General features: G+C 46.9%; 1 protein-coding gene across 2 annotated transcripts; it reads right to left on the reverse strand.

Annotated features, from left to right (window-relative positions):
- On the reverse strand, positions 1–26,001 carry LOC126525970 (uncharacterized). Of its 2 annotated transcripts, none has more exons than XM_050173976.3 (7): positions 25,643–26,001; positions 19,913–20,079; positions 12,456–12,505; positions 10,530–10,625; positions 8,903–8,950; positions 5,289–5,339; positions 1–2,228 (listed from the first exon to the last, which is right to left on the reverse strand). In XM_050173976.3, the coding sequence occupies exons 2-7, from the start codon at positions 20,016–20,018 to the stop codon at positions 1,920–1,922; spliced, it is 660 nt and encodes a 219-aa protein (XP_050029933.2). In that variant the 5' UTR covers positions 20,019–20,079; positions 25,643–26,001; the 3' UTR covers positions 1–1,919. The 2 variants fall into 2 exon arrangements, with proteins under 2 accessions (XP_050029933.2, XP_050029932.2); XM_050173975.3 differs by having other exon boundaries at positions 19,913–20,063; positions 25,643–26,000.

Below are 26,001 nucleotides of genomic sequence, written 5' to 3' on the forward strand. Positions count from 1 at the left end.
TCTGCCATGCAGTTTCGGGAGTCCACTCGGCAGCGGGTCCCTTGTTGAATCTTCCATTGAGCCTGATAGCGCCTGCGTGTTGCATTGGCACACTTCCGCGGGCGCCATTTACTGTGGCAACTGCATGTTTGCTTTATAGTGATATTTCAACTTTCGCTGTTGTTTTTCGTCGAGTAAAGGTCCTAATGACGTCAGACATCACAGTGACCTTGCTATACAGGGCCTTCCTGCGAACTGTCTCTCTCCTTTTCCAGGAGCTGCAGGACGTAGCGACAAGCTAGCGCTTGCTCCGGTGCACTCGGTGCATCTTAAAACCCCTTAAACTTAGTGAAGTAGCGACACTCCTCCGCCTTCACTCCTCGTTTCTCTCTCACGCTCCCTAGACCGTGGCGCCGCCTACACTGCTCGAGCGTAGCAACGGCGCCCCTCGCCACTCCGTAGACGCTTCTCGAGCATAAATGGCGCTCATGCACGGCGCGAAGGCCCACGTGACGCTATTAGGCCAATAGCGGCGTCGGCCAGAGCGCGTGAGGAGGAGGCGGCATTCAAAGCGTGACGCTACTTTACGAAGTTTAAAAGGTTTCAGGTTATCTGCTGCCATAGAGTTTCTCACTATATTACCTAAAGGGAAATCTGGCGCTGCTGCGCTGTGGTATGCAGGGGAGTTCCGGTATATTGTGACTTCGGATTGGCATCGTTCTCGGAGAGCCAGAACACCTTGAAGATGCGCCTTGCAAGCACCGTTCCTTCTGTCACAATGCTTCATTTTCTGAGACAGCACGTAAAAAGCTGTTTTAGCTTTTATTATTGCACAAAAGCAGGTTTGTTAACTATGAGAACTTGTCATTGCATGTACAATTATATGATACGTAAAAAGTATCAGCGGTCCGATTCGCACTCGCTTTGAAACAGTTTGTCGTCTGTTCTTGCTTTTCTTCGCTTGGTCATGCATTGTAGATGAGTAAAGATGTAATGTGCGTGAATGGAAACATTTTATGAAGGTTTTGCTTTGAGAACGCGTCATTTGTGTAGCCATATCCACGTTTTAGACGAAGCCTCTTACAACACGAGCCTCGCACACATACACCGTCATTCCCATGACGGCACGGCGCCCCTTAAGAAACTTGCATAGGCCGTGGCGCCAGATTTCCCTCTAGGTGTTGTATGAGAAACTCTTGTCTGCTTGCTGCTCAGCCCAGCATCTCGCTCGTCGTGTTGCGGCTGTGGTTTTGTACAGCTTCAAGGTGACGTCTTCGCTGCAAGAGGCTTGGTTTCGGGCTTGGCAATTCTTACCTTGATGTGATTCGGCATAGCGAATGCGTAATATATCTGAGGATTAGGGCCAGGCGTCAACATACGATTTCGTGAACTGTATAACGCATTAGAAACGGTTCTTGTTTTGTGCCGATTCTTCGAAGAATTAGAGCCACAAAAGAAGCTGTTTGGTGAAAAATTACTGACGTCGAAGTCTCGCGCCCAAGCATAAGTTGACAGCTGGTGGGGACAAAAGCAGCGTGAAGGAACATTCTACTAAACCGACAAAAAAAGGCATAGTTTTCTACGAAAGTTACTCGAGGAGTCTGACGCTATTGTCTACGGGCAATGCAAGTACGACTGTTCAGCCATCGTAGGAATCATTGGGGGTTAGTGCGCGTTACACGTATTTGCCTAAACTTCGTCCTTCCGAATCAAAACGGCTTTGTGACTTCGCAAAATCATTTTCAAAGAGACTTGTTATAAATGCAACAATTCGCAAATGACTGCGCATGTGCGCAAAGGCTAGTTGCCCTGCTGCGTTGTGGAACGTGATAAATGACCGTCACGGTAACGTTTGAAGCTGCAAGCGAGCAGACTAATTTGTTTGATAAACCATCGTTCCCATGGTAGCTTAGCGATCGCAGCGCCAGTGTTCCCTCTGGTCATTTTTGTAAATGACACGAAAACGTAGTCTCCGAGACCGGGAGCTGCAAGCGCTCGTGCCGCGATCTCTGAGGCCACGCATGAAAGGGACAAGGAAGGACACGCTGACCCACCCACCCATCGTGGAGGCGGCACAAGAGAGAGAGAGACAAGTAGTCGTGTGCGTAGCGGGGAAACACGTTGTTGAAGAGGCCTTCGCCGGAGGGGTCGGCGAGCCGGCGTATGATCTTTTTCTTCCGCCTCTTGTCGAACTCGTACGGGTCCGTCTCCGCCGGCACCGTGCCCTGTAGTCCTTTCTCCACGCACATCTGCGACCACAACGAGAAGCACGTGATGCAGAGAGCCCCCCCTCCTCGAGTAAGTGGCTGCCGTGTGCGTGGCAAGCCACGAAGGGGGCAGTAAAGCGGGACTTTTACGTGATACTTTCTGTAGTTACACCCGTCTTGTGCTTAGCAGGCAGAGCTTTAGATTAGGGGACGCAAGAACTAGGGGCCACGGTACTACGCATGCGCAGACTCCTACGTCACGGTCCGCGCATGCGCAGTACCTAAATTCTAATACGGGTGTCACAAGCGCACTTTTGATCGCAATCAAGCACGATCCGGATCGAATTGCGCGGTCGTGATTGGCTCCTTTGCACCGGCCGAGAGAGCCGATCGCTATCAAAAGTACGTGTGCCACCGGTATAATCTGGCGGAAACTATAGTTTCCGCCAGATTAAGTAGCGTATACGCTAGTTAAGTGCGGTCATAGAAGCGTCACTTTGCACGTTTCACTGTGCGTTAGGTTACCTGATGTCGAGTATTATTTGTGGCAATTTCGTGATTCCAGTATGCCTCGTATACTGCGTTTTGGACCCGCCGTGGTGGCTCGGCGGTTTATATATGGTGTTGCGCTGCTAAGCGCGAGGTCGTGGGATCAAATCCCGGCCGCGGCGGCCGCATTTCGATGGGGCGGTGGGCGAAATGCAAAACCGCGCCCGTGATCCGTACATTGGGGGCGAGTTAAAGATTTCCGAGGTGGTCTAAATTAATCCGCAGTCCTTTACCACGCCGTCACTCATAATCAGGTAGTGCTTTTGCCTCTTAGGTCTTCAGAATTTAATTTCCTTTTACGTAAGTTTTGGGGGCGACCGCGAGAGGTGCGCAGAAAGATATGGCCTCATTCATTTGGCAGTAAATAAGTACAGATCGGCGGCGCCTTCCCGGGAATAACTGGCATACTTTGCGACATGGAGAAATGTTACGTCGAATCACATGACGCCTACCTATTATATCATAAATGAGGCACACTTTCGGTCGCAAGTGCGAGCAGTGAGAGAACTCTCTAGTCTTCGTAACGTCACGTGCTACGTATTAAAAGCAATATATATATATATATATATATATATATATATATATATATATATATATATATATATATATATATATATACTGCGAAGGTATTACCTACGTATGTAACTTACATTTGGCAACTGGATCTGTGAATCAAATGTACAAATGGTCGTATGCCAACAGTCTTTCAGCGGTCGTGCGGTCAGATTCATTCATTCACAAAACTTTATTAGAGCCCTGAAGCCCGGTCTTCTCAGACCGAGGCGGGCCGCGCCCACGTCGGCACCGCCAGGCCGAACCTTATGGCGCCATCGTGGACCCTCTGGACAGATGGATCGGATGGTAACCGCGTCCGCGACGTTCCTGTTAGCAGGCTTCAAACAGTTTCCACTCGACACTATGCACAGCCATGAGAACAGCCCCAGGATTGCCACGGTACCGGAGACGCTAACATGTACACTTTGTGTATGCCCAAGACACAATTAAACGACGGACTTCTTAAACTAGGAGTAGGGGGGGGGGGGGGGGGGGGACTGAGCAAGTTACGTGTTCATCGTTAACTTTCAGCGCGTCCTTGTGTGTAGTTCTCGCCCTGAAAAATTTAACGATGGGCTTTTTAGCCTCCTCCTGGCTAACATAGATGCCAGGACATTCTCGGAGAATATTTTAGTCCTTTGCCCCCATCCGAGATGTACTACAATAGCAGCACGGGTGCGGTGCTACAGTTTTTAACATGACGCATGGCTATATATATATATATATATATATATATATATATATATATATATATATATATAGGCTCGGGACTTTTAGATGTGCTGCTGCGTTCATTGCCGCCTTCGCACCAATGTTCGTGTGGTCATCGTCCTCCAAACCCTACATCGCTGCCCTTTCCCCATTCGCGGAGTAGCAGGTAAGAGCGCGATAGCTCGGGTCGACTTGCGCTATAGCAATCAACCCCGGTCATAACTAACAATTAGGCTAAAGATAGTTCGCTATAAAGGGTAATTCGATGTACCCGATAATGATGAGCACATCCCGAAGTTTCTGGCGAAGGTGCTCTTGCGCGTTCAAAGCCTCGGTGGTACCGACATCGGGCGCCCCGAGTTCGATCAAATTTTTTCATCTCCACTTCGTAACGGAGGGACATATGTTACACGATTATCGTTCTGTAAGTTTCGCGTGTTCGATATAGAGAATAATTCGCTTTATCCGGGTTCGTTATATTCGAGTTCCACTGCACACACTAAAAAATAAAAGAAACGGTATCCGCCCCTTTGAGGTGTACGTGCCGTGTCTCCAAGCAATAATCGCCACCTGTCTTGCTTCCGTTTCATGAATTGCCAGCTGCGCTCCCTGCTTCAATTTGAAATTTTAAAAGTGCGATTTTTGTTTGGGGTCGTGATGATCCCCAAAGGGTGCAAACTTCCCTTACACCAGTGTCACGCGTACACTTCTAATCGCGATCGGGGCTGATCCGGATCGGATTTCTCGATCACGATCAATAATGGTCGCTGCTACACAGTCCTAGCGATCCGGATCGAGTTGTTATCGTCTGCTGATCGTCAAAAACTATCAGGACGGCATAATCTATTAGTTACAAATTCAGATTTGCGCGATATATTAAATTAGGACAATTGTTCAACTTCACAGCTTATTGCTGGTAAAAAGATTTTGAAACTTTTTTGTTAAGCTGGCTTCACAGCTTGTTTTTAGCGTTTTCAGAATACTGCGCTAGAGGGCGCAGACGTCAGCTTGCGATCGAGATCAAGGGGCCTGATCGCGATCGTCCAGATCCGGATCGCGCAGGATGGCGATCGCAAATGACCGTGTAGCAGCACCCGATCTGGATCAAGCTCTATCCGGATCGGCCCCGATCGCGATCAGAAATGTACGTGTGACACCGGTATTAGTTTGTCCTAATGGAGCAGCCGTCTGCATGCCGGCCTGTGTAGTCCGTCGGATCAGATGGTTATGACGCGCGCGCGTGTTTAACAATTGTGACGGGGTAAACAGGTGAAACGTCCCGCGTACCTTGAACGCCTTCGTCCGCCTCTTGAAGTCCGGGTCGTTGACGTCCTTGCCCTGCACGTGCGAGCCGCACATCGCGGTGTGATTGGGAGGGACGCCGAATTAGTTGTGTCGCAAGAAGAGCACACGTACAGTCGCGGACAGAATATTACGGACCATGAAATCTAAGAAAAAGCTGAATATCTCCGCAACCTCACAACGCAATCTGGTATTTGCATTTTGGACCTCGACTAGAATATGCTAACAACGTTGTCGTGGGCAGTTTTACTGGTTACTGCTACAGGCTGCTCGGGAATTGAGAAAGTTTTCGGAGATCCCGTGGTCCATTTTATTCTGTCCGCGACTGTACGAAAGGCAATCGCGAGGCGTCGAATTCGAGCGTGTTACTAAAGAATAGGGAAATTAACAAAAGGGAAAACGAGACACCCACCCAAATGTAGCAGTTGCTACAAAGGGAAGCCATACGGGTTCCTCGAAAGAAAAGCCTCGCAGTTCAAGAACTGCGATCCTTTTCCTCCCGGACCAGGATCATTTGGCAGCCTTTTTTCCTTTCCGTTATTTTCTATCATCAGTAAAGTTTTCCACACGCACACATATACACTGGTTTTAAGAATCCGATCGAATGCGTTTCTTTTTTAAGGAGAGAGGTATACATTTGGAAACGTTAAAGTTACCTTTTTTTTTTTTCAATTCGCGTTGAACATATGAACAATTGAACATATGTATTGAATGTGATCCAAAAGTGAAAGGGACTCTCGACAGTTTGTGTCATCAAAACAGTGACTTTTTTTTTTAAGTGATGGCGTTAGACGTTCCAAAACACTGAGGCCATGGCCGTTGCGTATTCAGCAAACTTCTACTCGGCTATTTGCCTGTATTGCAGATATACACAAAGATCAATAGGGAGTTGTGTACCATCGCGCAAACACTCGGCTTTGCGTATACGCATAATATCCCAAAACGCCGTTGTGTGTATAGCCCTTTGCGTTCTTTCGTGAAACCTGGCGGAGTGTGCACGGAATGTTTGGGGGCGCAAAATCTGTGAAAACTCTCGAATGTAAACGTCATTGCCCATATACAATACTGCAGGCCGATCTGGCCTGCAGTATTGTGAAATAAATGAAATAAATAAATAAATATGCCCGCTTGTGCAGTCACGCGGCGCTCACGTAAGTGGAGCTTAGTTTTGCCTCGGTAATCTCCGCAGGTACAAAATTGAAAACCCGCGCCGCGGTTATATTCCAACGGCTACGGTACCGAGCTCGATGGAGGTCGCGGGTCCGATCAACCCCGTACGCGGCGGTCGCATTCCGATAAGAGCGGAATGCAAAAAGCACTCGTGTATGTATACCCCGCAATGGGTGCAGGTTAGAGAGCCCCAGGTGGTTAAAAAAATAATAATTATCCCCGGAGTCCCCCCACTAGGTGGCGCCGGCCTCACAATCGGAATAAAGCCCCCTTTAAATGGGAAGCTACTTTTTCGGCACGTTAATGGACTGCCCCCGAAATTGTTTGGTCACGTATACGCCGGCACAATGGCGGCAGGACGCGGACGACATGACAGCGACGTTCGGCACTCGAAACTGACAAAATGTCTCCGTATCGTTGCTGCAGGCTGCCCGGGAGGACCAATGACACGGCGCTACATTATATGGCGTTACCCAACAGCGTTATGTCATACCGTCGTCGCGCTTGTTAATGTTCTCTAGCATTCTAACATATATATATATATATATATATATATATATATATATATATATATATATATATATATATATATATATATATACATACAGTCTAGCCCGGTTATAACGAAGGGATTTCAATTTCCCATTCCCATTTTTGCATTTTCAATACATTTTGGGTCCGGTTTTAACGAAGTAAATAAGAGCGCGTCAGCGGATATAACGAAGAGATTTAATACCAACCGAAAAATAATCTGTCGATCAACACATTTTTGCGTCCTTGAAGCGATTTTTTCCGCGAAAATAAGAGCAAAATTCGGCTGACTGCGTCCTTTCGTGGCGTCGTCTGCTCTCCCGCGGAGCGAAAGGTTGCTTCACTGCATCGCATGGCACGCCGGTCTCGTGTTGCACCGTCCTTGAACGGCATCACGGCGTAGAGCGGTAGAGCACGCCGCGCAGGGGAAAACCGCCAAGCTGCAGCCCATGGACAACGTTAAGGTCCACTACCGGCACCGAATGATCGAGCGCCTCCTGATTGATGTTCACACTGCCGACAACGTGGCCGGCATGAAGGTGCCTTTGGTAAAGGGGATTTTCTTCGCAAGCGGAGCCTGGAGGGATGTGAAGCACCTGACCATCGCCCACTGCTTCGAGAAAGCCGGCTTCTCCCGAAGCAGCACCGCAGAGGCGGCGCCTGCTGGGGACGAAGATACCGCGATTGACGTCGCTGCAACGGCTGATGCTGCCGCCGCGACGGCCTGCTTGGAGCAGCTTTGGGATTCCGCTAGCGACTTGAACCTTGTGCCTGCGGGTCTAAGCCACATGGACTTCGTTTTCGCCGACGAAGACCTTGTTGCCACCGAGGACTTCACGACTGAAGAAGTTGTCGGGAGTGTCATGGAAGAGACCTTGGCGGACAGCGCCTCCGACAGCGAATGCGACGATGCTAGTTGTGCCCCTAAGCTGGTCACCTCCGCAGCGGCCATCGCAGCTGTTGACACGCTACGGATGTACCTCGGCAGTCCGGAGTTCGACCAGATCTTTGGTTCGCAGTTGGATGGCATGGAAGCCGCAATCCTGAAGTCCGCACTCGCGAAACGTGTTCAGGGGACGCTGGACCACTTCTTTCAGCGGCAATAAATGGGTATGCCCATGTTGGCATTTTTTTTCATAGTCCACATATTACGAAATAGCGGATATAGCGAAGTGATTTCCGATTCCTGCCGACTTCGTTATAACCGGGCTCGACTGTATATATATATATATATATATATATATATATATATATATATATATATATATATATATATATATATATATATATATATATATATATATATATATATATATATGCACCCTCTGTGTCTTATCTTGTGTTTAAAATAGTCGATCTATTTTACGAAATAGCGGATATAGCGAAGTGATTTCCGATTCCTGCCGACTTCGTTATAACCGGGCTCGACTGTATATATATATATATATATATATATATATATATATATATATATATATGCACCCTCTGTGTCTTATCTTGTGTTTAAAATAGTCGATCTATTGTGAATTTACTTTGCAGTTCTGCGCTCGATACTTTCCTGTCGCGAACGCTTTGTGACGCTTATCCCTCACCTGTAGTTTGTGATCTGAAAGTTGAAACTGGAGCGCAGTGTTAAAGAAACGAAACATGCGCGAGATCTAATATTATTATAAGGCAAGAATATAGGCCCACAAGAGAAATATTATATATATATATATATATATATTAAAAGTGCGGTAGTGTGTGTGTACGACTGTTCTTACTTGGTAATTAAGGTTGACTTGGCGAAATTACGCGGGTGACAGTCTATACTCGGAATGCACAAGTCCCTCGAGTTTGCGTTTGAAGAAAGAAACTGCGCATGCGCTTTTTCTCGAGTTTTTGGGCGTTGCACTTACCGCAGTTTTGGCGACGGAATCCACGCTGCAAGTCAGAAAGATGCCCAACTGCGGAGGAGAGCAAAGAAGGGGAAAGAAAAAAAAAAGTAGTTGCCTTTAGTTCGTGGAACTCATATCGCAAAGATTTCGTCACAGTGCGTCGACGTTATATGATTCTTGGACTGATTGCTGACAGCGTATATCTTTCCACGTGCGCGAATAATATGCTTTTTTTTTACCACATCCATGCAAACTTCTTGGAAGGCACGCGCGGCATCAACTGCATAAGCAGAGAATCAACCGCTTAAAGCCCGCAAGCATGATCTCTCTCTCTCTCTCTCTCTCTCTCTCTCTCTATATATATATATATATATATATATATATATATATATATATATATATATATATATATATATATATATATATATAGACAACTTTTGAAGACGTTCCCTGCCGGATGGCGCGACGGACGCTGTGATTTTGCCAAACTTTTTTGGGTCTCTCGCCAGCCTGCATTTCAAAAGATAGCAGGGAAAAAAAGCCAACGAGCTGAAGACGTAAATAGGTCGATCACTTCCGGGATATCGCTTTCAATGCGGACTGGTTGGCTAAGGCAGCTGACAGGACGCCGGTCGCTTCAGTGAGGCGTCCTCCAGTGAGCCAAAGAAATTTAATCGTTCCCCTTGAAAAGCGAAGACACCTAGAAACCGCGGCTTGTGGTGAAATCTTGTAGAGAGTGAAGTGGATCCTTTAACGCAGTAGCTGCGGCCGTACGTTCTCAACCGAAACATCCACTGCACGCGTGGCCACGGCTGACTGCAGGTCGCCGAGCAGTCTCTGCATCCGCACGGCTACAGAAATTTCATGCTACATGGGAAGGCGAGCCCTCGCCGTCACCTTCCAGAGCGTTTTAGTACCAGGAAATCTGCATGGGTGCTCAACAAAAACGCTCCCGATTCGGGTGGCTTCGCTTGTCAAGAGAGAGAGAGAGAGGAAAGGATGCATAGAAAGGCAGGGAGGTTAACCAGAGGCAGTTCTGGTTGGCTACCCTGCACGGGGGGAAGGGTGAAGGGGGGATAAAAAGAGAAAGAGAGCGGAAGGGGGAGATAGAAAGAAATAGAGACGAGCACGACCAAACCGCGTACACTACAGAGCGGTAGGGGGCGGAGTTACAGTCTATCTGAAGCCCCGCAGACCGCAGGAACCTTAATAATGCGAGTAAGGCCTCTAGTGTGGGTGTTCTGTGGGAGAGAGCAAATGATAAATGAAACGTAGGGAGGTTAACCAGGACTGAGCCCGGTTGGCTACCCTACACTGGGGAAAGGGAAAAGGGGACGGAAAGATTAGAAGAAGCGAAAGGCTTGTCAAAAGTTCAGAAATGGTATATGGGACGCTCGCACACTTAAATTTCGGTTTGGGCTCCGCAACGTCCCTCCCCTCGTTGAATGGGCGGCGATAACGCCGTCAAATTTTCCGCCGTATTGTGGAATTGGCCATCGCGTCGTCCCCGACTGTTTTCACAGGGCGGCTGCGGCGCTCTCTCTGATTGGCTCATGCAGAACGCCCACGCGACGCTGTTTGACAGGTGTATGTAGCACCCCACGTCAGGGCAAAATCGTTTCGCTTGACGGAGATTGTTCCCACGTACCGCCATGGGTTCGGCACAGTCCAGCATGAGGTCGGTGACGTGCGCCCGGTTGGAGAAGCACTTCTTCACGTACGGCTGCGTCTTGGAGTGCTCCAGCTGCACGGGGTAAAAAAAAAAATGATCTTGTCAGTTATTAACAGTGACCTATAGCCAGGGGGTGGCTCGACGGATACTACCGCACACTCGCACAAGGCAGGCCTTGTATACAGCAATCATATACCAATGGCACGTACCAAACTTTTAGGTCTCGTGATAAGTCTCAAAACGTGCTTCTCAACGTACGGAGCAAAACGTGTGCCCTTACGTAGCCGTACCTGGAGAGCAACCAGCTTCAAGTCGTGACATCACGAGAGAAGGCACGAACCCGTGCTTGAAAAGCGGGACAGGAGACGAATTGCGGCAAAGGCAGAGTCTTTACCTTCCAGCGAGGGTCGTTTGGTGACGCTTTTAGCACGATTATTTCTTGTCGTGGCTTCTTCCGTTATCCTTCAAGGCGTGACTCCAAACGGGTCACCTTGAGTTGTGACAGCGCATGTTTTGAATGCTGACGACATTACGCTCGCGCTACGTCGCAGCTCTCTCCGAGTGGCCAGGTTATGCAGTGTACTAAAGTAATCTACTACACTCCAGCCAAATGGCCGCACCGTTCAAAGAGGCGGCCATCTTTTCTGCCTAAACATGGCACTTATGCTGCGCTGCCCTATGATGTCACACGTTTTCTCGAAGGGCCCCCTCCCAGGCCTGGCGACTTTGAGCTGACAAACGCAGCGCACACAGTGCGCGCTAATGATCGCGTCTGCTAAGTATTACGTGTGAACGCGCCGCGGGAAGAGCTTCAATTTCGAACTTCGTCCTCCCGGGCAACGCGCTCCTGGCCGGAGAGCCTACGTCAATCGCGCAAGGGCGCCTACGTACATGGTGGTGCTGTGACGTCAATCGCACGGACACGTGACTTCGAGAATTATTCGAGGCAGCATCAGTTATTTGTTTACTCTGTTGCTTCAATAGACTAAAGTTTAGAGAAACAAGAAAACACACAAAGCGAATGTCTGCGTGTTTTTGTTTTACTTCGCACCGTATGCAGTACGAGAGACGTACTTTCTTTTCGTCTGCTTGCTCCCACGTCCTGCAGTCGCGCGCGCAGAGAACGAAACTGACATTTTAATTCTGCCGTGTTCCAGCGTTTATATCAGTGTATACTAATCCGTTTATCTTGTATCAGTTCATACTAATAAAATATTATTTGAGAACTGTAGTTTCGTTATTTCATGGTTATAGGTTGATTACTGAGAGAGAAAGTGGGGATCATATTCTTTTTTAATTTTCGCGCCGTTACGCAAGCATTACGTCACGCAAGTTCGAAGGGCGAACGACGCCAGCCAAAAAAAAAAAAAAAATGGGCCACGCGATTATATAGATAAAAGGCACTAAAGAGAACTAACCGCGAGGGCTTTTGCCGTATTAATAAATTGCCTTCCTGAATTACCAAGCAGGCCAGTCTCGCCATGAGAGTATATCTCGGTAAGCCAGGAAAGGGCGCAGGAACGAATGACGTGTGCAGCGACGCCGCAGTGAAGTTCCCTCACCGGCTCACAATGACGTCACGAATTTGTTTTACGGCCTCTGCATGCGCGGGCGTAGTTAATTGCGTGTCCGTAAATGTGGACTACGTGGACATCATTCTAAACGAGCCAATGACTGAACTTTGCAAGTTTCGATAATCTTTGCGGAGATTGCGGAACTGCAGGCCATCCATTTCGTGCGCGTCGCAGCAGGGATTTAGCGGCACGCTTTGCATCCGCAATCGCTTCCGCCGGATCGGATTCTCGCGTATTTTTACGATGAAAATAAATCGGCGAGTATATAGATGTTTGACTGTACAGTGCTCCGAGTAACCCTGATTTGTTGTACTAAGGTTGGCCTCACCTTGTAAGGCGAGTAGTGCTTCCTGGCGCACTGATCTGCCACGACTTCCACTGAAATCGAAAGAGGAAACGAAGGGAAGGGAGGCGGGGGAGGGGAGAGCGATACATTAGTCATATGAGGCTTCTAGTGCGTACTCTGCCTGTTATTATGAATAGCGATCATGCGGCTATCGTTAGCCGTTTCCAACTGCATGTAGTTATGTCCCAGCAGGCCCCCGATGTATGTATAAAATCGGATGGCGTCGCGCGTTTAGCGAAACAGGAAATCACAGCGCTACATGTGTATAGTACGTGCTCGGCGAATGAAACGCGATGCTCGGACAACGTGGCGGCCGGTACTTTCTTGAGCCACCAGTGGGCGCTGGTGACACTGAGATTGCGTGTCTTTTTTTTTTTTTTTTTTTTCTCTCTCACGTGAAAGCTAGAATATTTCTGATGCATCGTATACCTGCATTCGGTCTCCTCAGCGATCACCGGCGGCTCAAAAAGCGCCGGGCGCAATGCCGTCTGAGTATTGGTATTTCAATTGTCTATAAGCACTGTACATCGACCAACGAGCACCTCATACACTCTAAAACAGTTGCACCCTTTGGGGTGTATATTTGCCACACAACGATAATCGTCATCTGCCTTGCTTTCCTTTCTTGAAAACGTCGCACCCGCTAGTTTCCTGCAGAGAATGCTCTGTCACACTGATAACGTGCATGCAGTCCCCGACTTGGAAGTACCGGGCTTGCATCGTTACAGAAAGGAAATGTGGGCAAGAGAGATGACGATTATTGTTCTGTGGCAAACATACGCCCAAAAGGGTCAACTGTTTTGAGAAGTAAAAAAAAATTAAATTATTGGGTAAAACGCGCCAAAACCACTTTCTGATTATGAGGCACGCCGTAGTGGAGGACTCCGGAAATTTCGACCACCTGGGGTTCTTTAACGTGCACCTAAATCTAAGTACACGGGTGTTTTCGCATTCCGCCCCCATCGAAATGCGGCCGCCGAGGCCGGGATTCGATCCGTTTTGAGAATGTATACGTGCTGTAGAAGCACGTTTGTGTTCCAATACGCAGACGAGACTGTCTTCTTAGATATCGAATGAGACAGCTTTTACGAAGCGGAGCGCACACACCCTGTAGAAGCTAAAGCTGCAGAAATTTATAAGCGCGTGTATGAGCGCTATACTGGAGTTGATATGAAGCGAGCACTGGCAATACACCTTTTGCGAGGAATAAAAGAAAACGCTCATTTGACCCCATTTCTAGAACTCCCCAAAACTGGTGGCGTAATTTTGGGGATATCTGCTAAAGTGGGCGTGTCTTGAGAGCTCACTGGCTTCGATTCTCCATTCCAAAATGCGCTCTGTAATCAAAATGTAGAAGTTAACTTGAGTCAATGATTGCAGAATTTATGAAAATTGACGTCTATAGCGGTGCATCGCCGAAGAAAACACCCTAATTCACTTATCTCTACTGCACTATTCTTAAATATTAAAGCCGTCGCTCAAACGCCTGAAGAGTAAGTATAATCCGTACAGATTTCTATCTCTATGGCATTGTATAGAGAGTGCTTGGTCTATGTGCTACAAGGCGAGATGGATAATTTATTAGAGAAGTTGACCTGAAAGGTCTTCTTGCCTGCTACTTTGCTCAGAGAAAAACAGAGGATGGTCTGTATAGGATGCAACTAGTGTATAGACGTTTGTGTCCGAGGGGCTCCTGCACAGCCTCGAATCAACCTGTTAACTGAAAACTCTTGAGAAAGCCTTGATAGCTCGCTTCGTTGATATTATATTATATATATAATAATATATTATAATTAATTATTATATAAATAATTATAATAATTATATTATAATTATAATATTATATTAAGGGCCCAGTAACACTTTTTTAAATCTATAAAAATGGTGTACAGGTGCGTTTCACGTGATCAACGCCACCGTCGAAATACTGGAAGCGTAACGGCTTGGGTGATGGTGACGACTTCTTTTTAACTTCGCTTCTAACTTTCTTATTTATTGTTTGCTTTGTTGTGGGCTATAGACCCACAGCAGTTGGCAGCCAATGCTTATACTATTCCCGTGTTTTACTTGAACTGTGTCCTGCATATGCATCGTTATATATTCAAGCGGCCAAATTCAAACGTCGCTGGTGGCTACTTCGACGCTTATGGTGTTAACGTGGAGCTAATCAAAATACTACAACATAACCCGCGCTCGTTTCTCTCTTACAGTTTATAGAAGAATATTGCCTCTACACACTCAAAAGCGCGGGGGAGTGAAATAAACCAAGATTATAGAGCATTATACATCACGCAGCCTTTCGCTAGCCAGCTCCCCGCGAAGCCATCCCCTTTCCCGTTTTCCCCATCAGAAAAGTCGGCCCAACACGTGATACTGCGCTAAAGGCGGAGGACTTCGCTGGGTTTCAATCAATGCGCAGTGTTCGGATGCTTTGCCGAATCGCTCAGCACATATATATTTTTTTTTTTCACCCGGTATGCATGCTGACGAAACTTGCGTCGTTTCTGTTAACGCGCATGCGCATTTATCGCTTTCGTCGCAACATGCGAATTCGGCAGCCGCCAGTTGTCGCACACTTCTCCTGGGTTTCATTGTTTGTCGTCCCGCGTCACTCTTCTTCCTATTACTTGTTTCTTGCCTATTACTTGTTGACAGTTCGCGAAGTGAACCTTGATACTTAGTGTATGGATGTTCAAAAGCCGAGCTATTGAAAAGCCGCAGAGCCGATAGCGAAATGAGTCCGGAAAATCTTCCAGGAAACACGTCCGAGAGAAAAAAGAAAAACTGCGGCCTAATTTCCCGGAACAGAGCAGCGCCACCTGTCCCAAACTGACAAAGGGCGCGCAGCAGTCGCCAGGCGCGCGACGACGTGACGGCAACGCCACCTGGATGCGCGTGTTACGTGGCGTCCCCATGTGGCGACACTTTGAACGACCGCGTTGCGCAGTATACGTACGCCCAGTCACTTTATAACGCCTGTGTGACATACTTCGCGCGAAACGCACGACGCAGCTTGCCGCGTGGGCGAGATTATTAATGCCGTAGCCGAGATTTATTACGGGGCGGCCGTGTTCCCCGAAAATTACGGATTTCTCAAGAAGCGTGTGCGTACACGCCCCGAACTCGAAAGAATAAGATTCGGAGCGATGAAACAAAGAAAGAAGCCCTGTATAGCTGTTGCTATATAGAGAGAGCAGAGGGTTGCGAAGCAGTGCTCGACTAAGCTCGCTTCACAGCTTGCGTTTTTGTTCGACGCTGTGTGGGTGCGGCTTTATTTCGTGTCAGCGCTTTTGTGCGAGCTGTCTTACTCGATAGTGAGAAGGTGAGGAGGAAGGAACGAGCTGTGGATCACCGGTTTAAAAAAACTTTGTGACACATCTAAACAGATTGTTTCAGAGTCGAAAGAAACGAAATTCGAGGAAGTAGTGTTCCCCAAAAGAAAGTTCAGGTGGAAAAAATATCGCCACCCAGGAGATTGTCTCAAGCTCTCTGACTTGGCGTTTAACTTTCTTCGTTGCCATGTTGCATATACCATACGCTGATCGCCTACTTGGTCGTACGGATGGATGGATGGATGTTATGAGCGTCCCCTTTGGAACGGGGCGGCGGGTTGCGCCACCAAGCTCTTGTTATTATACTGCCTAATGTCCTACCTAGGTTAAATACAAAAAACAAAAAGAAACACTATGAACTGTCACAACCAAATTTTCTGATTCCGTTTATGCTGTACGCTGCGCAGAGTGCAACGCCATCTGGTGATGTTGCACGGTACCGAGCTTTGCTTGACATGAGGGAACTTTCCTCTCTCATTGGTTGAAGCGCATGCATCATGCATCACGTGCGCTTGCGCCAATGGAAACGCCTTCTGCTCGCGCAGATTATCCGGCGACCTTGGCACGCTGCCAAGCTTTGCGTTGCAGACGACGACGGTGCGAAACTGAGGGACGAGCTAAGAAAACATAACGCTTCAAAAGTAAATTGCGGCCATATCCGTCAACTAATGTTAAGTGTTGCTTAAGACAGCCCCAATAACCGCGATACCATCGTAGGGGTAAGTAAGGAGCTATTTCTACGTTGCTTTCATTTCTTCTGAAAGCGCAAAAAAAAAAAAAAAGAAATGAACTGAACGAGTAAACGCCTGGGCAAGTGACAAGGGGTACCAGTGTAGCATACTTGTGCTCCGATAGTAAAATTCCTGCCACTTCTTTAGATCAACGGTCGTCAGAGTAACTTCAATGGATGAAAAGGGTCCTCGTGACAATAGCTAGTCGTACTAGCTAGGATGCGATGTTGCGGAGGAAAAGACCGCCGACGGCGTTGACAAATTAGCAGTCGTAAAGACAGGAAAGAAGAAAAACGAAAAAAAAAACGTGCAAATGACAAAAGAAGCGAACGATCACCTGCAGGTGAATTTACGAACGACAGAAGTGTCGGGTGAGCTCATAGCAAGCTTGCATGGTTATGCACATCTTATGTTTTGGTTTGTTCGTATGTGACTGTTTTTGCAAAATCAATGTTTTGAATTGAGCGCTCGCGCAAAACAGAATAAAGGTGAGGCAAAAATATTGAGCTGTTACGGGTAAATTATTGCCACGACAAAACAGTCAAACGTGCTGCAGGCTCTTGCAGAGAAACTCGCGTGTCGCGTTGTGAGATGAACGCTCCTAACGAAGGAATTACGTGAGTGAAGAAAAAGAAAAGTAAGAAAGGTCTTTTTGAAAGCTAGCATTTCAAACAACGAGAGAGTCGTCATATTGTGCTTGTTTAGTTTATGACAAATGCAAAAGTGAGATGCAAGTTCTGCTTGCAAATAGGACCGACGTAAAACTGACACGGAGAAAAATAACGACATTTTACTCTCCTCGGGGTAGACTATATATATATATATATATATATATATATATATATATATATATATATATATATATATATATAGAGAGAGAGAGAGAGAGAGTTCCCTTGTTTCATTAGACACGACAGTAAATTTCACCGGGCTTCACTGAGTTTAAATAAACGTGTGCGTGCGTGCGTGTGCGTGCGTGTGCGTGTGTGTGTGTGTGTGTGTGTTTGTGTGAGAATGAATTAGGTAGACAATAGCTTAACTACTAAACTACCTGTATAAACCACTTCGTTTTATCGACTTTTTCCTTTCGTCTAGGCAGTGACCTGAGTTATTACTCCAACAACTTATCGAAAAACCCGACGTGGTTGCTCAGTGGCTATGGTGTTGGGCTGCTGAGCACGAGGTCGCGGGATCGAATCCCGGCCACGGCGGCCGCATTTCGATGGGGGCGAAATGCGAAAACACCCGTGTACTTAGATTTAGGTGCACATTAAAGAACCCCAAGTGGTCGAAATTTGCGGAGTCCTCCACTACGGCGTGCCTCATAATCAGAAAGTGGTTTTGGCACGTAAAACCCCATAATTCTTTAACTTATCATAAAGAGTTGCCCTAACTGCTCCTTTTGTTTGTTTCTTTGTTTGTTTGTTTGTTTGTTTTTTGTCGCAATTCGCAGCATCAAAGGTAGAGCTGCAGACACTGCGAGTGTAGGCGCTTATACCGTGATAAACTCCGTTTCTGAGATCTTGTACCGCCTCGCGCAGCAAACTATAACTCAGATATTGCCCTACTGTTTTCCCGTAAGGGTTCACGAGAACTCTCTAAAATGTAGTCAAATGCGGGAAAAGCACTTACTTCTGTGAAAGGGAGTGGCCATGACACTGCCCGTTTAATTTCATTTCTGAGAGATCTTGTACTCCCTTCTGTACTACATTCTCTCAAAGACGGAGTGAACGTACGCCGTAAGTGCGTGCTAGAAATCTAGAAAATGAAATCAAACACGGGGTACTTACTGCCGCAAAAAAAAAAAGGAATATAAAAGCAAGAAGCCGCCAGCAATCCCTATTAAATTTAATTTCTGGGAGATCTCGTATTCCCGCGCGGTGTGATTCAGTTCAAAGTTGCATGTGAGTGTACTGCGTAAGGATGTGCGAGAACTCCAGAGAGTGGAGTCAAATACGGGAGAAGCACTCACTTCCGGAGAGGGAGTCGCCTGCACATTCCATTAAACTCAAATTTCTGAGAGATCTCATTCCCTTGTGCAGTAATTTAACTCAAATGATTGATGTACTCCAAAAGGTGTATACGAGAACTCTTTTTTTTTAAAGGAAATTTAGTCAAATACGGGACAAGCACTCTCTCCAAAAGGGGGTTAACCAGCGTACCCTGTCTAACTCCGAGAACTCCCATACTCCCCTGCGGAGTACATTCGCTCAAAGGTGGAGTGAGTGTACCCCGAAGGGTGTACGAGAGCTGCGTCGTTGTTCTAGCCCTTTTGTTATAACCTTGTACGATATCGCTAACTCGGCAATACGGGTGTTTGCTGTGGCTTCGTTCTTTCTTTCGACAAAGCTTCTGCATTCCATAAGCGTTTACAGAAGTTAGCAGACACGATTAATGTGATTGCGCCGTCCAGATTAAACGTGCGTGTGAGACACTGTGCAGACACAAATGCAGATTATGCGTAACAGTTCGTTTTGTTCGCTCATAGTATAGTGTCGATCAGCAACGATTTAACCGACTCTTAGGGCAAAAAGCGGGCGTTATTCTCTAGTAACATATTTGTTTATGACACCTTCTTTTTCTTCTGAGTGAGTTTTCAGACATGGCTGTTTATTACCACTGAAATAAACATGCTCTGGTCTATTTCTGTTTTGCGTTTCTGAATACTTTTCCAAGAAGGCTCCAAAAAGCATTTGAGGCAAAGGCTTAATGTGCAATGAATCCCCTTGTTGTAAACAGCTGAGTGCATCTTTCAGTTACCGCTTCGAACTCTAATGCAGTCACAATTAATCCAAATTGCGTTGTTCGGTAAACCGTTGTCAAGAAATAAGCGGTGTGTTTACGAACAAAACTGATTGTTGCAGTAAGTACAAATACAAGTTAACGAGCCTGCAAGGAATATTTTATCGACAACAGTGATAACATCATCAAGTAATTCAATAGTATATGTGCTGGCAGGCTATCTGGTTTGACATGATCGCGGATGTTATACATCGCCTACAAAAAACGGATGCAGGACAAGGTCATATAACGTACATACGTGTTCAGGCCATCAAGTATATACGTGTTCAGGCCATCAAGCATATACCGGACCTTAAGTTTCAGATAACGCGCGCGATATCAATAGGACATATTAGATAACAGCACCGTAGCGGATTGGGCAGAAGCGCGTTCCTTTGGGTCAATGCTTCCTTCAGCACGTGCATGACGTCATCACTTTCAGGATCCAATAAGCGGGCCCATTCGCATGAACAATTTGTTCGGTTACGTACACCACCGGTTCTTCGACTGTTTGTTTCTTTTATTCAATAGTACACCGGTTGCATATTTAGCGTCGAAAACAAACAATCAAACAGGCAAAAAAAAAAAGACTTACCTTCGACGCAGGCCCTTTTCACTTGTTCGATTTTAGCTTCTATCGAGGGCATCAGCGCCGCCATCACCAGCAGTGGTAGCAAGGAGAACTTGAGCATCGTCTGCATGGCCCGCAGTTATGTCGTCTGCTCCAGCGTTCGTTCCTTCGTCGTCTGCATCATCAATGCGCTTGCGGCGCGCGGGTACTTCTCAGTGAAGATAAAGGAGAAAAAGCAGTGGGTCACGTGTGCCGCAAAATAAATAAATAAATTCACGCCTGTTGGAATTGCGACGGTGCGTATATACTTTTGAGCGTCAGTCTCAAGTTCTGCGAAACGAACAGGCTCGGAGCCAACCGTCCGGGACCGAACGCATCTCCCGAACGCGGGGTTTCTCCGTACGGTCTTTGTAGTGCGTCAGCGCGTGCGTTCAGCGCAAGAAAACGACCCTCTGAAGCGCATTTGATTGGATTGATGTGCTGTGAAGCGCATATATCCTGGCACCGCCGGTTTCTCCTTTCTGCGACGTGATGGTCTCGCGAATCGTCTTCTTGCGCTTTGTTCCGGTAGATATTGAAGCTCGTCATGAAGGGTGTTGCGTTCGTTATTATGCTGCCTCAGAACACAGACGAAAGCAAACGGGTCTAAACCCCGTGTTCAAAAACAGGCCTATAGGCCTGTTTTTGAGCGTCTAGCTTAACACGGACGAAAGCAAACGGGTCTAAACCCCGCGTTCAAAAACAGGCCTATAGGCCTGTTTTTGAGCGTCTAGCTTAGAGTCTATAGACTCTAAGCTTTTCCTCGACTTGTGTTTATACGTATACGGGGAACTGCCATCGAATAGTGTCCATAGGTGCAAGATTAACGATAGGGTAGAACGTACGCGGTTTACCAGGGCTAGGTGACTATTTGTCGCCGCCTTGATTTAAACGGGACGCCATTGAAATCATCATGGGGCACTATCACTATATAGTGACTCTACTATGGTGATAGTGACTCATGATGATTTCAGTAGTGACTCATGATGATTTCAATGACGTCCCGTTTAAATCAAGGCGGCGACAAATAGTCACCTAGCCCTGGTAAACCGCCTACGTTCTACCTTATCGTTAATCTTGTACCCAACATATCTTCTTTATCTCGTAAGGTTACACCTATGCCTGGGATGATCCCGCTCCCACCTCTTGCCTGCTTTTAATCCGAAACATTCTTTGCCTCATGCTTGGCACTTTGCGGCCGGTATAGGTAGGTATACGTAGGCTCCTGCCTTGCCTCGCTTTAATAAAAGTAACAATGTTTGACCGGCGGTGGAATCTACCCTCTGCCGTTGAGCACAGCAGGCCGCGATGCCGTATCCATTATAGGCCACGTACGATCGCACGAATACCTTTTGTTTACATGTACTGCCGTCGCATTACAGACATCGAGACATTGCAGGGGCGGGTACAGAAGTTGCTTACGTTTGTAATAAATAAAACGTGCCACAACATACATTAGCGCACGCACAAAACATGAAACTGGATGAGTGTACAAGCAGCGGAAGAGCGTGTTACACATACGCGTATAGGTCGTAACAAAACAAGATTGCTCGAAAAAAAAAGGCACCTATTGAAGAGTATATACATGAGAATAAATTAAGAGTACACAAGCAAGTCTTATACTAATGAGATGTACGACGAGGGTTTTGCTTCGCAAATTGCTGTGGAGGTAATTGCCTAACTGAGCCGTCAAGACCTTTCCGGAGTTCGCCTGTTGAAGGAAAAAAAAAAAATCTAAAACTGTTCAAGCGTGGTTGGAATGGAACAAGGTTAATGTGGCGAGTGCTTCGAGTTGCATGGTGCGAGGCATTTCACAAATGAAACCGGTGCCGCGATAACCGATGGCCTGTGTATGATCTCATATGCAAGGTGACAAGGCGTTCGCGCGTGCAGTCTGTGTACAGGTATACGTCAAGTGATAAGGCATGGGCGTGCGACGAATGTGAAAAGTAATGGCCTAATGTGTTACGTATAAATCTTATCGCTTTCGTTTGCGGAGATTCCTATTAGCGTCACAAAAGAAGAGTATATATAGGGACTTCTCTCGCTCCAAAGCCAGCCAGCTTTTTGAGACGCTCGGCGTATGCACTCTGTGCCAATTTGCCGTCGTATTTCCTTGTGACAGCTGGAAGCTCTAGGGCACCGTGTTAAATTGTATTGCGATACGTGCGGCTGTGCTAATTTTTTTTTTCTTTTTTCTCGCTCCAGTCGAACCTCCCACCTAGAGTAACACAAGGGCTCGACCCCGGGATACTGTTTCAAATGTAAACGTTTATTCCTCCTCCTCCTCCAGTCGCAGCATGTGAAGCAGCTTTTGGACGGCATTCTCTCCGAGACCTGCCAACTTTCCGCAGTACTTTTCTCGTTTAACATCTCTTCGCCGGAGTAAAAAACGTCATCGTCGGTCGCTTTCACACACCGCATGACAGAGCCATAGATACGAGCGACTGCATGATAAAGACGTAGTCGCTGATGACGTCACAATTTGCGTTTCCGCTGTATACGCTCGTCTCACTACCTGTGCGGAAACCAACAATTAATTATCAGGTCGTAAGCTCGGGTCGCGAATGGGCGGTGTAAAGTAATTATCGTATCAAACAATTATGGTGTAAAGATCGTGACGTTGACGCCATGCTGTCGTATTCAACGCGGTCGTTGTAGTGCTGTTGTCACATACACGCTCGCTACCCACACACGACTTCTCAATTTTTTTTTTTTTTACAAACACGTTGGTCCACTTAGTGCCGCTTTGTGGAACCCCAAACAGTGCTAGATAGCCAGGTACCTGCAAAATGTATCGCACGTACAATATCGATTTCCATCATGCGTGCGATCTTCTGCACAATTTTCCTTTCCTTTTTCTTTTTTTTTTTTTCGACTGATGCTCCAGACGTCTCTTATCTCGACCGCTGACTAGTTAACGCTCCCACCAGCTCTGAACCTCGGCGCCTCTGGAACGTGGTACCCTGCGATTGTGGCTGGGTGAATAATATCTTGCACTACGCGTTACAATGTACTTCGGATTTTGTTCCTGCAGCATTCGTACGCCTGATCCTGTTGCGAATGTCATACAAGTTAGAGTTATAGGCGTGAGTCATGCTCGGGGGCTTCTCATTGCAGAGGCCAAAGTTGCCTTGCATCGCCACTCAGATTTTCCATTTTCCTCATTTTCTCGCGGACAAAACGTTCCTCTCTGCCAACGACGAATTCGATCAAAACTGACAACGACAAAATAATTTGGGTACCTTCGCTGTATGCGGCGTGCTTCACAACCACATTGCGGTATTGACACGTTAAGTTCGCAGAACCGAAATAACTTTAAATAACCACGAGAAGTGACCAACAGTATAGGCGAACAAGAAAAGTCTCTGCTGGGCGCCTACTTTTCGACGAGGGCAGTTATTCTCGTAAGCCCTCGTCGAAACGTTATTAGATCTGTGATATGAGCCGGTCAGTGCGGATATTTGCACTTGTTGGTACGTCATCTTGAAGTTTTATTATTATTATTATTATTATTATTATTATTATTATTATTATTATTATTATTATTATTATTATTATTATTATTATTATTATTATTATTATTATTATTTCGAGAATGCAACCTCAACTGTCGATCAACCTAAGCCCCTCATGATCTTCCTGTGATCGGTTTGTCATAGCGTGAACAACAATACGGAAGCAATTCATTCCCGCCACGAAATGGCTCAACATTCCATTACGAGGAAAGCCGCGGAAAGTGCAACAGCTATAAGCGTAATCCAAGGTAATTCCAACAGGGTATAAGTGGAAATATATTCCACGTTCTCTGCGGGACGTATATAGTATAGTCAAGGCAGAAGAGATACGTACGTACATACAAAGGCACAACTAGGCGTGCGCCATCGGCAAAGCTGCATGGAAACAAACGGTTTTTGTGAAGAATGCGTACATTCAAAAAACTCCCACGTATGGACGAAAGGAAGAGGTGTAAATAGGCCAACGCTTGGGGGAAGGACAATGAATTGACAACGTTCCCGCCAAATTAGCGGACGTCGCGGTCAAAGTTCTAAAGAGTTAACTATGTAACACGATTCGGTCATGCATAAGCAAGACAACTCTGTCCACACTGGCAAGGAGGCAGCGCATATCGAGGTATACAGCTGCAGCGAGAAGAACAGCGACAAAACACCGACGAGCATTTTTTTTTTTTTTCGAAACTCCACTATAGGGGAAAATTCGGCGCTAGTGTCTATGCGGGTTTATGAAGTGACGCTTCAGTCGGCACGTTCAATGATGCATATACAGCGAAGAACACAATGAGAGAGAGAGAGATCTTATTTCCATCCGAGACTCGTTCATTTCTGCTAGTCCTTGCGATGAAACCGAGAGAGGATAAACAAGGTGGAACAAAAGCGTGCGCGCGAAGGAAACTTCATGTCGCGTTTAATTCCGCAGTAATCGTTCTACGAGTGGAGATAAGGTATTCTTTATTTGTCGCTATTTATCGCTAAATTCAATCGCAGTCTGTAGACTTGCGTAAGAAGCCTGACGCACATACAGGACCACGAAACGTTTGGTTTCGCCTTGTCTGGGCAATGGAGCCAACGAACGGCGTTTCACTGCGTATGAAAGGTAACATTGACGTCCACCCGTACGTATATAGCACGAAGCTATATACACATACAAAGGACAACCCGCACGGGTTTCTGCGACGAATATTTTTTTTTCTTAAACTATCAAAGCTTTGTTTCTGAGAAACCCATGTCGGTTTCCTTTGTAGCTTCTTGCTGTACACACGGGTGGGCGTAAATTTTTTTTTTTTTCCTTTCACGAACCTTCCATCCACCTTGCGGTATTCCGCAGAACTGATTTGCCGTATTCATTCCACACGTGTGCTTATTCTCAACAGGCCATTCGACAAAACGTAGCAGCAGGACTCTGTGTGAGCGTTTCTTTTTTGAGTCTCAGTGTGACAGCCCATTGTATCATCGAAACTACTACAAATGCGGAACACTTAAAGTGCGAACCCTTTGACGGATACAGTACTCGACTGGGCAGGTGGACCAGGTAAACTGAAATTTAGCATAAGGCGGCCATATATCAACCACGAACTCTATACAAGCCCAATAATTCTATTGAAAGGTGTCGCGAGTCACCTAAAGAACGCTGCCTGACCTGAGAAAAACAAAAGCACGACAAATTAGCGACAAGATCGAACGACGTTGTGCTAAATATGCGAGGACAATCCGTGGTTCCGAATTTGGTCGCTGCAGGCGACGTTATGGCATCTGGCCAGTGAACTGATCGTGGCCGCTCATGTGCCCAGCGGCTTGAAGAAATATACTATATAGCTGGCGCTTGTGGTTAAAATCGTTGCGGACAGATTTTTTCAAGAGGTTAAGGTTAACCATGCATTGCGTGCACTATGGCAAGAATCTATAGAAGTTACGTTTTTCCGAATGGCGGACGCTTGTTTGAAGCCACTCAATCGTCCATAGGCGGGTAAGATCGCTCAAGCATATCTATCCAACGTTCGGCCCGTTGCTGTCCGATCGAGACTCACGGAAACACAACAAACGCGCTTCATTACAGGAGCAGCAAACGGCTCAGAATACTTCCGAGTAACACACGATGTGCTCCTGAACGTGTGACCAGCTTTATAGTTTCGACTCACACACTTTTCTTGCACTTTCAGGTACAGCTATATAGGGATGACGGGGACAATGGTCTCACCAGAAGCCGGTTCAAACGAAGTACTCCGGTCTCTGCAGATTGATGGAGCGGGTCCCCTGTCCTGGCGCAATCAGCCAGTCCTGACGTCCCGGCGTTGTCGTCCAGCAGGGAGCCTGCGGTCGCCTCCCTCCAGTTTAGGCTTAGCGGAAAGGCGGCGGCGTCTTCTCCGCCAGCTCGACCCGCAAGGAAAACGAGAGGCACGCAGCCCCAACTCTCTCCCCCTTTCACCCCCCTCGCGCTCCACTCTGCGTTCAAAATGAAAGAAGAGCCCCCGTCGCCACGGAAAGATGCGTCGCCGTCTCTCTACCGGAGAAGTTCCCACCTCCACTGCGGCACCGAGGCGCGCACGGCTGTTTCAA

The sequence above is a fragment of the Dermacentor andersoni genome, chromosome 8 (assembly GCF_023375885.2).
Source record: "Dermacentor andersoni chromosome 8, qqDerAnde1_hic_scaffold, whole genome shotgun sequence".
Lineage (NCBI taxonomy): Eukaryota > Metazoa > Arthropoda > Arachnida > Ixodida > Ixodidae > Dermacentor > Dermacentor andersoni.

Bases quoted from the DNA above. Each gene is read 5' to 3' on its own strand.
- LOC126525970 (XM_050173976.3), bottom strand. From the start codon at position 20,018: ATGCAGACGATGCTCAAGTTCTCCTTGCTACCACTGCTGGTGATGGCG. The intron at 12,506-19,912 runs GTAAGTCTTTTT...TTTCGATTTCAG, and splicing joins GAAAAGGGCCTGCGTCGAAG to TGGAAGTCGTGGCAGATCAG. The intron at 5,340-8,902 runs GTAAGTGCAACG...TCGCACGTGCAG, and splicing joins ATTCCGTCGCCAAAACTGCG to GGCAAGGACGTCAACGACCC.